The following is a 14775-nucleotide window of genomic DNA, read 5'->3' as shown; positions in this document are numbered from 1 at the left end:
TTTAACTCCAGTTCCAGAGCATCTGATGTTCTTTGCTGATCTCTGCCAGCACTAGGAACACAAATGGTACACAAATGTACATCCGGGCAAAATATCCATACACATCTTTTTTTACTAGATATTTTCTTTATTTACATTTCAAATGTTATCCTCTTTCCTGGTTTCCTCTCAGAAAAAAAAAAAAAAAAAACCTACTCCCTCCCCCTACCCTACTCACAAACCCACCCTCTCCTGCTTCCTGGCCCTGGCATTCTCTTACACTGGGGCATAGAGCCTTCTTAGGACCAAGGGCCTCTCCTCCCATTGATGACCAACAAGGCCATCCTCTGCTACATATGCAGCTAGAGCCATGAGTTCTACCATGTATACTCTTTGGTTGGTGGTTTAGTCCCTAGGAGCTCTGGGGGTACTGGTTAGTTCATATTATTGTTTCTCCTATGGAGCTGCAAACCCTTCAGTTTCTTGGGTCCTTCTCTAGCTCCTTCATTGGGGACCCTGTACTCAGTTCAATGGGCGGCTGTGAGACTCCACTTCTGTATTAGTCGGGCACTTGCAGAGCCTCTCAGGAGACAGCTTTATCAGGCTCCTGTCAGCCAGCACTTGCTGGCATCCACAATAGTGTCTGGGCTTGGTAATTGAATATGGAAAGGATTCCCAGGTGGGGCAGTCTCTGGATTGTCCTTCCTTCAGTCTCTGCTCCACATTTTGTCTCTGCAACTCCTTCCATGGGTATTTTGTTCCCCCTTTTAAGAAGGATCGAAGTATCTACACTTTGGCCTTCCTTCTTCTTGAGTTTTTTTGTGGTTTGTGGACTGTATCTTGGGTATTCTGAGCTCCTGGCCTAATATACACTTATCAGTGAGTGCATACCATGTGTGTGATATTAACTTCTGGTCTCAATGAACATGTATGTACCTCTGAGTGTGCACATGTACACTACATACACACATACACATACACACACACACACACACACACACCACCACCACCACCACCACCACCACCACCACCACACTGTAGCAGAAGGCTTTTGTTCCTAGAAAACAATGCAGCTGGGACAAAAGGAGTCCATCAGAGCAGAGTAAATGGACAGTTACATTTCCCTTAAGGAGAAAAGGGTAGGGAGGGCTATTGGATCCTCGCCTGACTTTCCAGCCATCCCTCTAAGATATCCATACACAGTTCTACTCCTGGGGAGTCTTGTTGTGTCCCTGGAAGTACTAGAGTACTTGGCTGTAGAAGACTATAAGAGGGACTTCATGCAGCTGCATGGAAGCCACTAACCTGATGCATGAAGACTTTCCAGTGTGGCTACTTTGGGGTCACCATGCTCTCGGTAGGAAAGTTCAACAAACTCATTGGTTCCCCAGGGTGAACTTGGTTGGAATAATGCTCTGGTTTGTCATTAGAACCTTATGAGGAAGGGGTTAGACCAAACACATGCACACCACATGAACAAGCAAAAAAAAAAAAAAGTCATGGGATGCTGGCACTGGGGTTTTGAAGATACAGTTTCTGGCACATTCTCTCTGGATGCATACAGGCGGCCATGTCAGAGGCTGAAACCTCTGCTGGCTGAAGCTGGAGTGCTTCCTTCCTGAGGGTTCTGGGTTACCTGCATACAGTAAGGGCTCAGTTAGCAGCCTGGGCACCCCTGCTTGCTTTGCCTTTCAAAGGTGAGTCTTCTGTTTGCAGAAGCAGAGATGTCAGCTTGTTGGGATGTGAGATGACAGGGTTGGGGCTGTCCTGGGAAGTGGGGAGATACCAGATTCAGATGCTCTGTCTGTGGCCCCTAAGCAAGCCACCATCCTATCTTTGCTGACTGATATAAGAACAGTTCTGTACTATAAGGCTGATGGGCTAAAAGGTGAATGGTGGGGTTGGTAGAGCCAAGGACTGAATGGATTAGACTGGGTTCCAACCCTGATATATACTTATTCATTCATTCATGCTCCCCACTTGGTGTTTTTTTTGTTGTTGTTTTTTAGATTTATTTTATTTATTTTATGTGTATGATTACACTGTGGCTGTACAGATGGCCGTGAGCCATCATGTGTGTGGCTGCTGGGAATTGAACTCAGGACCTCTGCTGGCCCCACTCCCTCCAGCCCCGCCCGCTCCGGCGTAATTCACTGTAGCTGTCTTCAGACGCACCAGAAGAGGGCGTCAGATCTCATTACGGGTGGTTGTAATGAGCCACCATGTGGTTGCTGGGATTTGAACTCAGGACCTTTGGAAAAGCAGTCAGTGCTCTTACCTTCTGAGCTATCTCACCAGCCCCCCGCCAGTTGGTGTTTTGAGACAAGGTTTCTCTGTATAGCCCTGGCTGTCCTAATATTCACTGTATATATTCACTATATACATCAAACTGGCCTTGAACTCACTGAGATCTTCCGCTCTAGTGCTGGAATTAAAGGCATGCACCACCGTATCTGGTTGACATCCATCTCTTTATTATCTCTTGTGTGTACCTTACAGAAGTCCTCACTCACTTCCACCTCCTTGAGCTGTTCCTATTGTGTGTTTCCTAAGCACCAAGGGAGTAGCCAGAACTGGATGGTGTGCCTGTGTCCTAAAGGACTGTCTAATGCAACAGAGTGAGCAGTGACTGGGCTGCGGAGGAGCTCCTTGGCCTCGCAGGTAACTAAACTGGGTTTGAATCTACAGTACTCCCTCCTCTCTGTGAAAGATCCTACAACACTTCACCTCCCCCCTGCAAGACCACGTGTGCCAGCAGACATATGTTGCTGACCCTGAGTAGTCTTCCAGTAACTGCTGGTTTCACAATTACTAAGCGTTATTAGTATGAACAGCGAGTGATCCCTGATGAAGATTTGCAAGGCACCCGCACAAGTGCTAAGTTAGCTGTCAGGGATGGCAGTGTCTGTCAGGCTGTGCTATTTTCACAGGGTAACAGCTGCTGCTATATATAAGGTTGTACCTAGCATTTTACAAAGTCATCAGGGCAGAGCTGCTGTGATTGGTACTGGTGGCTTTATAGAAAAAGAGAGAAACACACACACACACACACACACACCATTCATACTTACTCCTTATCTTTTACTATGTAGATTTTGCCAGCAAGGCTATCGTCAACTGTGCCCCATTGACCTTGGATGAGAACCAGGTCACCCCCTTCTCTTTATAGTATATGGGGTGTGTGATCCTGAGCCACAGAATACAGACTAAGATAGGAACTAGCCCATGATCTCTCACATGTGATTCTCGGTGGCATTGTTCCCTGGCTGAAGAGGATGAGTACATTGGATCCACTGAGCAAGATCCAGGGCAGACCACTGAATCTTGCTCCTGACAGGTGACACTTCATTCCTGGCTTTCAGCTTTCTCAGATGGACCAGAGCACCCCACCCTTGTGTCTTCCACAGGAGGCTTAGAGACCAGAACTTGCCCTACCTGCTCAGTGGCTGCCCCTCTTCAGGGTTAAGGTTGTGGGCTGAGTCCTATGTCTCAGAAACATGTGAGAACCAGGTGATTTCCCAGGCTCCTGACCAGCAGGTGGGATTTTCCATCCCCACCAAGGGTCACTTCCCAGTTTCTCCCCCAGCACCTAAAAGTACCGTCCTTGAGGTGGTCCTCACAAGAGCCAGTGGCTGCAGGTCTCTCAGCATCTCTATCAGCCTGCAGTGAGAGAGTGTGTGTGCATGGGGAGGGGCAGAACAATTGCCTGCCTTCCTGTCCACCCCACCTCTCGAAATGCTCCATATGCAGGGCTGTAGGGATACACACTGTGGTTGGGACTGCCATTCAGATGACAGCTACATTGAGCTTGCTGAAGAGGTCAGTTCTAGGAAGCAAGACTTTCTGGATGAATTTCTGTTTACCTATCAGCCAAGGGAACTCAGAAGTAGAGGACCGCTCTTAACCTAGGGTTCCAAGTATGTTTAAGGAACAGATGAAACATATTAAAAAGAGCTGTACCTATGCAATGCTGCTTAGACTGTGCCTGTACACTCCCAGTAAGTAAACATATGCTGCATGTTATAGGAGCCATATTATATAGCTCATATTAATAAGCTCCACAAGAAAATGCAAACATTCACATGGAGTTAGTCTGGTTCTATAGTCTACACGAGTGAATTATCTAGTAGGCTTTGGCTCTCCTGAGCGGTATCAACTTTGGGGCTGCTTTCCCCAGTGTCCTACCAGGAAGAGTAGGAAGTCCATGAAATCTGCACCACGTTCATGGAGACAGATCAGCTGAGGGGAGGCCCAATCAGGGTACCCAGTCATGAGTATAGTGGGCACCTGTCTTCAGCGCCAGTCTCTTCCCCACCACTGGAAGGATGTCTCAAAGGGGAAAGGGTGATAGAGACTCAGTCACTCCTGAAAGATGCCGGAGAAAGAGCCCAGAGCTGCCAGGGAAAGGTGGAAAGGTCCAGCGAGGGCAAAGGACTCCGTGTAAAGGGGCGTGTCCTCGGGGCGCGGCCCCGCCCATTCCCGCCCTCCCCCACCCCCTGGTCTGCCCTAGCTCCTGGCCTGGGGGTTTCGCTTTCAGTCACCAGCTAGAGCGCCGCTGAAACACTAGAGCTCCAGGCACAAGGGCGGGAGCCACCGCTGCCCGTATGGCGCCCGCCGCCCTCTGGGTCGCGCTGGTCGTCGAACTGCAGCTGTGGGCCACCGGGCACACAGTGCCCGCCCAGGTGGGTGACTCTTGGGGTCATGGGGGACAGCTGCGCATCACAAAGTGCCCATCCCAGCTACTGCACAATTCCGGGACAGCATGAGAGGCCATCCTATCCCCAGGGGACACGCGCCACGCGCCTTTGGGGACCCACTGGGGACCCGAAGCCCGGCACGTTGGGAGCCTGGGGCGGTACTCGGTTCCCGACAGCCTCATGTTCTAGAAATATCTGGTAGCTCTCTCCGCGAGCTTGGTCAGGGCTCGAATAACACCCAGCCAGGCTCAGGAGCACCGTTCAGCCTTGCGAAGTCCCTTCTGTCCCGCGATCTCGAGGCGGGAAGGACCGGGGCCACTGCCCCACTGCTTGAGCGGGTTGCGTCTTCTGAAGACTTCCTTCTCTGCGCCATGGTTTGTCTCTTTCTTAGAAACGCTGGGATTGCTAGATGTCGTCGGGGCCAGGAGTCTAAATAGGCTCCTAGTGTAAGAGACCGTTGGGGGAATGAGTCACTTCTCTGTCACTCTGATTGCTTCCATGGATCCGCCTGTGTTCAGGGGACATTTCAGAATGTTCTCAGTGTACTGGCATAGAGGGCAGCTACCCCAAGGAACCTCGGGAAAATGGAACGATTAAAGATCCCAGTATCCGGTTTTCACTCGCAATACTTACACAAGAACGGGGTCACGTCTACAGAGTGGTCTTTTTTCTTTTTTCTTTTTTCTTTTTTCTTTTTTCCTCCTCCTTCCTGTCTCCATTGATTGAAAACGGGGGGGTGGGGGAGGCAGATTACAGGTACGGAAAAGTGAGGCCCAGAGAAATTACCTTTTCTGAAGGGCATAAAGGGAGCTGGCTGGTATGCCTTTGCTTCGCTCCTTGTATGCTCTCTGCCTCCTGAGTCCACCCCGATGGATGGACAGGACAGGGTGTGCTCGTCTGACTGCAGGGGAGAAGAGTGGCTTCTGCTAGTGTCCGGAGGTGGTATTCAGTGGCCCCAGACCATTTGCTCTCCTCAGGGTACAAAGGAATGGACTCATCGTCAGTGGATGTAAGGTCCTCAGGGAGGTGTCAAGGACGGACTCTGGATCAGGACAGTCCCAGTTCTGAGGGCTGCGCATGAATGTGCATGGTTGTCGTCACCGGCCTGACTGGGGATTGTGCTCTGAACTCCGAGGAAGGATAGGTCTTTGGGCACTGAGCTGGGGTCTGCTCCTGGGGCCAGAGCGCAGGAGCTTCTGTGTGGATGAGACACACAAGGCTCTGTGGGATCCAGGTGGAAGGATGGTTTGACTGAAGGTGTTTCCCTCACACTTCCTTTCCTACCTGACCAGTCCCAGGTCAGCTTAGACCTTCTGCTACTATTGCTGTGGACGCTTCGCTAGTCTGCTTTGACAGAGAGACCTTGCTCAAGCCCAGACGGCCCTGTCTGGGAACCCTTCGTGGCTCCTAGTGGTGGAGGCAGAACCCCTCCTTTCCTTCTGGGTATTCCAGGCCAGATGGAGGTATCTTTGCTGCCTGCTCACATGAATCTATGCTCTGTGAAGCTGATGACTAGGTGTCTACCACTGGGCGTGTATAACCCCTGCACACACATTGTCCGCTTTACAGCCCACTTAACACTCCTGAGTCTTTGGTAGATACCGCTTCTCCAGAAAGGCCTGTACAAATCCCCCCCACTTAGACATGACCTGCTCTACAGAGCACGGATTCCTTAGCTAAGAACTGCTTTCTCATGATTGAGTCCACAGTAGCTCCTGCTTTGGGACACTCAAGTGCCAGATACCGTGCTGGGCACCTTGTCACAGATTGATTGGCACTGAAACTTCCCTTCCAGCTGTTTCTACAAGGTGGGTACTGTTGTTCCACTGAAAGTTGTGGGGATGGCTGACAAGCTGTGGCATTTGCGAGGGCCACAGAACTGGGAGGTGATGGGGTGAGATTTGAAGGCAAGTTGCTGGCCTGACTCCCAACATTCTTTCTCCAGACCTTCCTTTACCTGTATCCCCACTTCTCTCCCTATTATGGGACTTTGAGATATTGTGTGTAGTGGGACTTAGCAGCAGAGAGAGCCCTGAGGACATCTGAGTAGGTTCCAGGGACAGCAAACTCACTTTGCCCTTCGCCTATTCAGTCTTTGATTTATTTGGCAAATAAATACATGTAAAACAGGGTAGGTGAGCACTTGTTCTCGTCTTACTTAACCTGATGTGTATGGCCTCGCTATCCCTGGGACTCTCAGGGCTGAGGACTGCTGCTTGCGGTTCGAGCCAGAATCCGCAGCATCCCAGGCTGGCCCTGGAGTGGATTAGGTGCCTGCAGTACTGCAGAGCCTGAGAGCTCTTTCCTTCTTTCCTCCTATCTCGGTCTTTTGTTTGTTGGCTGACATCCTTCTGGGGCATCTGTATTGTGACTGAGGATGTGGCTTGGTATTGAGACCTTCAGATGGCAGTGGTCAGGTGGTCAGGTACCCTGACAGTGCCATCCATCCATCAACTCTCCTGGCATTCGCCCATACATGCTTCATACACTGCCCACTGGCCAGCTCTAGGAAACTACCTTCAGAAGTCACACGACCAGAAGGTTACACACTTCACACACTTGGGTTTCGCTCAGAATTGCCCCTGTTACATGGGTTACATTATCTTTTGTTGAACCCCCCCCCACTCCCATCCTAATTCTTGGTAATAAGAGAATTTGCTTGGCTTTTTCTTTTTCTTTTCTTAAGATGGTGTCTCCTGTAGCCCAGGCTGGCCTTCAGATCACTATGTTGTTAAGGATGACCTTGAAGTCCAGATCTTCTTGTGTCTCCAGTGCTAGGATTACGGCTGTGTGCCATCAACACCTGACTTATGTAGGTCTGGACATGTGCCCCTGCATGCTAGGCAGCGCTTTACCAGCTGGGCTACATCCTGAGGGGTTCTCTGGCATTCTTGGGTTGAAGAATGTCCTGGTCCCTGGACCAGTGCTTCCTGGAGCATTTATCCATCTCCAGGACTGGGTGATGCTTTGACATTTTTTGGCCCTTGCTATCCAATACTTGCCAGGGTAGCTTTGTAGGGAAAGGGGAGAGTTTACTCAACGTGTCTTTGTGGGGAAGAAGGGAGATGTTTGCCACCATGTCTGGTTTATGCATTACATTTCTTGTTGCTCTTATTGACAGCTTAATCACAACACTCAGGGTGCTACAGGCAGGATTATCAACTCAAGGTCATCCTTAGGTACCATGGGGAGTTTGAGATAACCCTGGGCTTCATGAAACCGACTAAAAGAAAAAAAACACCCAAAACATTTGGCTAAATGTCAGAGGTATTTGGCTGACCTTTGTAATGACTTGTGACCTCATTTTACAGCCAAATGTGTTAGGTTGGTGGGCAGATCCAGGTTCTGGTGGTCTGCCTCCTTCAAAATGTCTCTGGACTTCTCCCCACTGCTGTATCAGATCTGATGAACTGGAGACCCTCTCCCTAAATAGCTCACACTTCCTACCTCCACCCACCCTGGGTTATGATTAGGCCATCCCAATGATGGTGGCTCAGGAGCCTGGTATGGGCAAGGAGGGAAGTTGGGGGTTGGCACTGGGACAGGTCCCAGTGAGCAGAAGTGGGATGCACATGCTGTACCCCCAGTTCCAGACACTGTAAGGCACCAGTTCCCTTGGTCGGGGCCCAAGGCCTCAGTCACACAGATGTCAGCCTACAGCCTTCCTCTGCTGTCCAGAGGCTGTGTGATCAGAGCCTCCATCATTCCTCTGTAGAGTGGAAACACACCCCTGGTGGTGGCCAGGACTAAGGTTTTGAAGTCACTGGCGTCTGTCCTGATTTGGTTATATGCAGTGTGCACAACTAGGAGGGACTCAGACCCCCATCAAGGGGAGCCATATGTCCCCAAAACCTAGGCGTCAGATACCCAGTTGCCTCAAGTTCCTGCTCGGGTGAATTTGCTGCCTGGTACCCCCAAACCAACTTCCTTCCTGTCACCTTTTCCTGCTGTACTTCCTGCTCTATGTCCCCTGGCTAGGCCCCTCAGATCACTTGCCTGACTGGGGTCTGAGATCCTGTGTAGTTGCAAAAGCTGTATGGCCAGGGAGTCGCCATCTCACTCTTTCAGTGGCAGGTGCTAAATGTCACTTGAGGTTGATGAGGAGTGTGCATGATGAAGTCGAGAGGAACACAGAAGGCTCTAGCTCTGTGCTTGTCAATCTGTGAGTCGTGACCCCTTAGGCATTACAGGGGTCACCAAAGACCCTCTTTATATCAGATATTAACATTGTGATTTATAACAGTAGCAAAATTACAGTTGTAAAGTGGCAAAAAAAAAAACACCTTTATGGTTGGGGGTTACTACAATATGAGGAACGGTATTAAAGAGTCACAACATTGGGAAGATTGAGAACCCCTGTTCTAGCTCATCCCTACATGTCAGTAAGTAGATCTCTCTCTTAAATCTCTTCCATCTGCATTTGTGTGTGTTTATGAGTGTGTGTGTGTGTGTGAGAGAGAGAGAGAGAAAGAGAAAGACAGAGACAGAGAGAGACAGAGACAGAGAGAGAAAGAGACAGAGACAGAGAAAGAGACAGAGACAGAGAAAGATTCTGTTTACTTTTTTTTTTTCCCCAGACAGGGTTTCTCTGTGTAGCCTTGGCTGTCCTGGAACTCACTTAGACCAGGCTGGCCTTGAACTCAGAAATCCACCTGCCTCTGCCTCCCAAATGCTGAGATTATAGGCGTGCGCCACCACCGCCTGCAAGATTCTGTTTACTTAAGACTCAAGATGGGAAAGCCATCTTCAGAACTGAAGCTGTCTATAAGACTCAAGATGGGAAAGCCATCTTCAGAACTGAAGCTGTCTATAAGATCTCTATGCCCAAGCGTCTTCTAAGACAGTTCAACCTTGAGGAAGTATCCCAGCCTGTGTGTTAGTGGAGCAGAGTTTAATGGCTTGCTGTGTGTCCTTGCTCAGGTAATTTAACCTCTCTGGGCCTAAACCTTCCAGCAGCACTAATCTCAACGTTCTCCCACAAGGGGTGGAGCTGGCAGCTACACAAGTCACAAGAAAAAGAGCTGATGTCCCCTCCCTCCCTTCCTTCCTTCTTTCCTTTCCTGTTTCTTTCCTTCCTTCCTTCCTTCCTTCCTTCCTTCCTGTATGTATGAGTAATGTGCCTGCACGTGTGTCGGAACATTTGCCTGTATGTAGGTGCCTGTCTGTGTCTGAATGGATATGAGATGTCTTCCTGTCCACTCTGCAGTCTATTCAGGGATCTCTCACTGAACCTGGTGTGGGTCTAGCTAGCCAGCTTGTTCTGGGATCTCTGACTCTGCACCCTTTGTGCTGGGTTTAAAGCTAGCTGCCTCATTTACGTGGGCTCTGGAAGGTCCCAGCTGTGGTCCTCAGGCTTGTAGGCAAGTGTTTATCCCCGCAGCTGTCTCTCCAGCCCTTCTCACTCATTTTATTCCCATTTGTTTTGGCTGGAATTATATCCCTGCTTCAGGCCCCACGGGCAAGGTTTAATGGCTGCCTTTCCGCTTGCTCGAAGCTGGGGTGCTGCTGTCCCAGGCAGGCCTGTATGTCCCCTAGAACTTAGTGCCTTTGACAAGTCAACAGTGAGGCATACCCCAAGATGCTGAGGAAGTCGGACTTGTGTAATGGCGAGCACAACCAGCTGGTAGCCTCCAAGATCGAGGAAGCCCGAGTGGGAAGGGTGTCTCCTCAGAGAAGCATCTTGTCACCCATTAGAGGGGACACCTTATTTGGTGCTGATTCTGGCCTGACAGTGTGTCTCTTTGTCCTAGGATGCAGGGCAGGGGCTTCAGGTTTGGGGCCCACCCCTCATGTGGGACAGGGGCTCTGCAGCTCCGGGACTTACCCTCTGATACCTACATACGTCTTTTTCCACCATGAGATTTTGTGATGTCATAGCTGACAGTGACACCATTGTGGTTTGGACTGCTTGGCTGTGAGCCAGGGAAGAGGAAGCTGGCTTAGTTTACCAGCGGGAGGTTGGGGAAGAGAGTGTCCTTGCACCCCCAGTGTGGGCTGAGCTAGGGCTCAAGGGGGAAGATAGCTACAGTGTTCCAACCTGGAGCTCTGTCTGACCCTTGCCCTCTTGAATAGGATGACGGCAGACTGCCTGACGTCTCTAAGCTCTTCCACGCCCATCCTGTTTCTTCTTGGGTTTTCTTTGTGATGTTTTGTTCTTTTGAAACAGGGTCTTGCTTTGTAGCTTTTGGTTGGCCTGGAACTTGCTTTGTAGGGCAGGCTGGACTTGAACTCATAGAGATCAGCATGTTTCTGGTTCCCTAGTGCTAGGATTAAAGGTTTTTGTTACTACACCAGGCTCTTCTTTATAGAGGTAGAGGGGTTGGGTTTGTGGATGCTATCTTGTTCCTCATTTAAGAAGGCCTGCTCCAAGCCCACGAGTTCAGTGTGGGAGGCTTCAAGAGGTCATGCAGCCCCAGTGAGTATGCTCTCCTGTTTGAATTGGAAAATGACAACATCCAGTGACCTGCCCAGGGTACTGGGTGCTTGAGAGGCCTAGGGAACCACCACTGTTCTCTTTGGGAGCCTGGGCCTGGGTTGACCCAGCCCCTCTGTCAAGACATCAGGAAGACTCCCCACTCATCACCACCCATGGTGTTTGTCAGGGAGGCCAGTACAGGTTGTCTGGTTTTGGCCTTAGGGCCATAGTGACCTGGAGTTCAGAAAACTGAGTCAGTCTGAAGGTGAAAGCTGAGTCGGACGGGACTTGGAATTAGTCTTGTGGGCCACGTAAAAAGACAATTTTTTGTCCTCCGGGTATAGGGCAGTGGCTGTGGATCCTGAATTCTGAGGTCTGGTATGACTTCCACTTTGGGCTGGACCAAGTTGGGCATCCAGTTCCCTTCCCTGTTTTGAATCTCCATTGCTCCAAGCCTGACCAGGTCAGTGAGGACGTCTCAGAGCCAGCATTGAAATCTAGGCCTGTCGCTGTTGGAAAGTGGGTGGGAAGCTCAGTAGCTTGAAGCAGAGGATGGAGTGTAACTCTGGACTGGACAGTGGATCTATGAGGAAGGGCTCTGGAATGTTGACTCAAGTTGCAGAACCCCTGCCAATGTCCTAGGTCTGCCCTGTGCCTGGCCTCCCACTGCTGACCTACAGCCTGGCTTCTGTCTATAGCTCACAGAGCCAAGGCTCCTAATGAGGCTGTGACCAGCTGCTTGCTCTCAGACTGCCTGTGCCTCTGGCCATGAGCCTGGGTCCTGCTGCTTCCTGCTTTCTCTGGCAGGAGTCCAGTCTTCCCACTCCTTGCCCCTCAGGCCTCCACTCTTGCCTCTCCGTGGCTTGGTCCTGTGGTCACATTCTCACCTTGTCTCATCACCCATTTGATTCTCCTGTAATTCTGCCCTCCTGCCAGAATTCTCAGAGAACTTTTCTGGCTTTGAGTCCCAGAGCATGGCAGACTAGAAATGAGTGGATACCAGGTGGAGTCTGGAGGGTCTGGGAGCAGGCTAGACCCTCTATCTGGGCAGGAAGTTTCCTAGAATCAACATAGATTTATGAGGCTGTGTATCTGTGACCTATTTGTGAAAGAAGTAATACCAGCTGCATTAAACCGGGTGTGGTGGATTGAATATGCAATCCCTTGGGAGGTGGAAGTAGGAAGATGGAGAGAGTTCCAGGCTAGCACTGTTTCAAACACACACACATACACACACACACACACAAACAAAAACCCCACCTTATTGTATGTTATGTTATGTAATTTTTTGTATCAGACCCAGACAGTATGTACTGTTGTTAGGTTCATTCTACAGAGAAAAGGGAGAAATAATCTTTTTTTGTTTGAAAATACAATGAACAGGACTGGTGCTGAGGAGATGGCTCAGCAGTTAGGGGCACAAACTGCTCTTATGGAGGACCTTGGTTTGATGCCCACCACTGAAACAGTGGTTCATTGCCACCTGGAACTCTATTTCCAGCAGAAGTGATATCCTGGGGCACCAGGCACACACATACATTCAAGAAAATCACTCATACACATAAAATTAAAAACAATAGCAACAACAATAGATGAACTAGGGAGGCGCTTCCGGGGTCAAGATCACTTGCTGCTCTTGAAGAATCTGGGGTTCTACTCCCAACATTTACATGGCACCCAACTGTCTGTAACTCCAGTTCCAGGGGATCAGTTGTCCATGCTGGCCTTTCAGGCACCAGGCACACACATCTCGCATAGACAAACATGTAGGTAAAGCATTCATACATGTGAAGTTAATTTATCTTTTTAAATGTAACAATGTAACAATGTAAATATAATAATGTAACAAATATAAAAACAAAAATGCAACAAACAGGCTGGGGATACAATTGTGCAAGAAAGAAGTCATATGTAATAAATTAATAATCCAACTGATTAATTTAAAAAGAAAAAGCCCCAAAGAAAAACAATTCCTTCAAGATGCCGGTTAATTAGGGATTTAGTCTGAGTTCAAAGCCAGACTTCCATACTTTTGTCTGTTGTCAACTAACACATACAAAGACGAGGCAACGGGAACCACCCACAGTTTGGAGGCGGGCTGAGAGTATGTAGGCTCTTCCTCTGGCCTTTGTGTGAAGGTTTGTAAAAGCTAGAGTCAGGGAGGCTCACTGGGAGTCTGTAGTGGTGACTCCAGGGAGGTAGGGAGGGCAGCAGAGAAGGAAGGGGGAGTGGAAGGTCCGAAAGGTCAGGGCACGTTTCCCTCTGTATCTCTATCTTCCATAGAGGTTTACTGCTCATCCTGAGCTGGTTGACCTGTTTTGGTCATTTAATTGCCTGACCTTGAAATCAGTATGTATCAGAGGATGAACTTCTTCTGATCCTCCTGGATCTCTACCTCTGGAATTACAGATGTGCACCACCATACCTATTTTATTTTTTTGTTTCTTTTGTTTGTTTGTTTGTTTTGTTTTTGCTTTTTATGCCATGCTAGGCATGGAACCCTGCCCTTCATACATGTTACGCATCTTCTCTGTCAGCTGATCTCCATCCCAGGCTTCTCTGGGTCACGGTTAGCCACAGGAACAGCCTTGCCATAATCACCCTGGTTGCCCACTCTGACTGGAGTGGACTTGAAACTGAGCTGATGTCTGTAACCCAGTTCTTCTCATTCTCCTGCTTGGTTAATCATGACAACTTAATCATATGGTGGGCATGGCTCCGTTCCCATTTTGTAGCTGCCAAAACCAAGATGGAAGAATAAGAAGAGAGTCAAACCCGGTTCTAGCTCAAAGAGAGACCACAGTAGGGTGTCAGGGAAGATGCAAGTTGAACAGAGATAACTCAAATATGCTCTAACCTGGGAAATACAGAAATAGTCCTAGGTTGTCACAGGAGCCTTCTTGAGGGATCTGTGACTTCTATCTGGGGTTCAGGGGTTTATATGAGAAAGAGATGGTGGGGTGAGTCTGAAGAAGCTGAGGGGTCTGCTCTGCAGGATATGTGGTAGTAGCAGGGATCAGGGTGTGGAAGAGGAGCACAGGAGTCTCTGTCTCAGGTGGCAGGTGAAGGCTAGCAGCAGAGGCTGGAGAAGTTTCATTCCTGCCTGAGGGCAGCTGAATAAGGTGGACCAGTCCTGGAAGTACGAAGGTGGCTGAGGTCTGTCTGCAAATGATTATATGCTAGACACCAAAGGCGAGGAGACCGGCTGGCAAGAGTTGCCCAGGTGTTGAAGAGAGCCAGTTGGAGATGAAGAAACCCGTATCAAAGGGCCTCGGGGTAATAGCGGAGAGGGTGGGGCATTCTCTGTCACTGAACTGAGTATGATTTGGGGGTAGAGCCCTTGGCATGCAGCCTGGAGCCTGGCTCTAAGAACCGGATCCCAGCGTGGGTTTCCTGTCTGCTGCAGCTCCCTTCTAAAGCACATCACAGGCAGCAGTTTGGAGGAGGGATGTATCACCCCTGGGCCACCTACCTGTGATGTGGTTGGTCCTTCCTGACGCCAGTGCTCTTTGTTTCCATGATGGTTGGCAGGCCTTATGTCTCTATGACAGCCTGGCTTGATGTGGCTGTACCGCCACAGTCCATGGGGCTCCTATAACCCTCCAAGATCAAGACTTAAATGCACCTCCCACACCTACCATGCAAATGTTGTGGTCTCTCTAGTGCTTGAAGATAGCTTCCAGC

At 49.6% G+C, this 14775-nt stretch overlaps 1 protein-coding gene across 2 annotated transcripts in view; it reads left to right on the top strand.

The window, feature by feature from the left end:
* The first annotated feature begins 2497 nt into the window (after nt 1-2497).
* Nucleotides 2498-14775, top strand: part of Tnfrsf1b (TNF receptor superfamily member 1B) — a 34545-nt gene continuing 22267 nt past the window's right edge. Inside the window, exon 1 of one of the 2 annotated variants that reach the window (XM_031379410.1) lies at nt 2498-2640. Coding sequence is in view for 1 of the 2 variants with exons in the window: in XM_031379409.1 (XP_031235269.1) it covers nt 4584-4661 (78 nt within the window). In the remaining variant the exon portion in view is untranslated. Of the gene's footprint in view, nt 2641-4506; nt 4662-14775 lie in introns of those variants that run through there. The other variant, XM_031379409.1, reaches the window with a different exon arrangement.

This window comes from Mastomys coucha, unplaced genomic scaffold (genome assembly GCF_008632895.1).
Source record: "Mastomys coucha isolate ucsf_1 unplaced genomic scaffold, UCSF_Mcou_1 pScaffold18, whole genome shotgun sequence".
NCBI lineage: Eukaryota > Metazoa > Chordata > Mammalia > Rodentia > Muridae > Mastomys > Mastomys coucha.
This window is presented reverse-complemented; position numbering and strand designations above follow the sequence as displayed.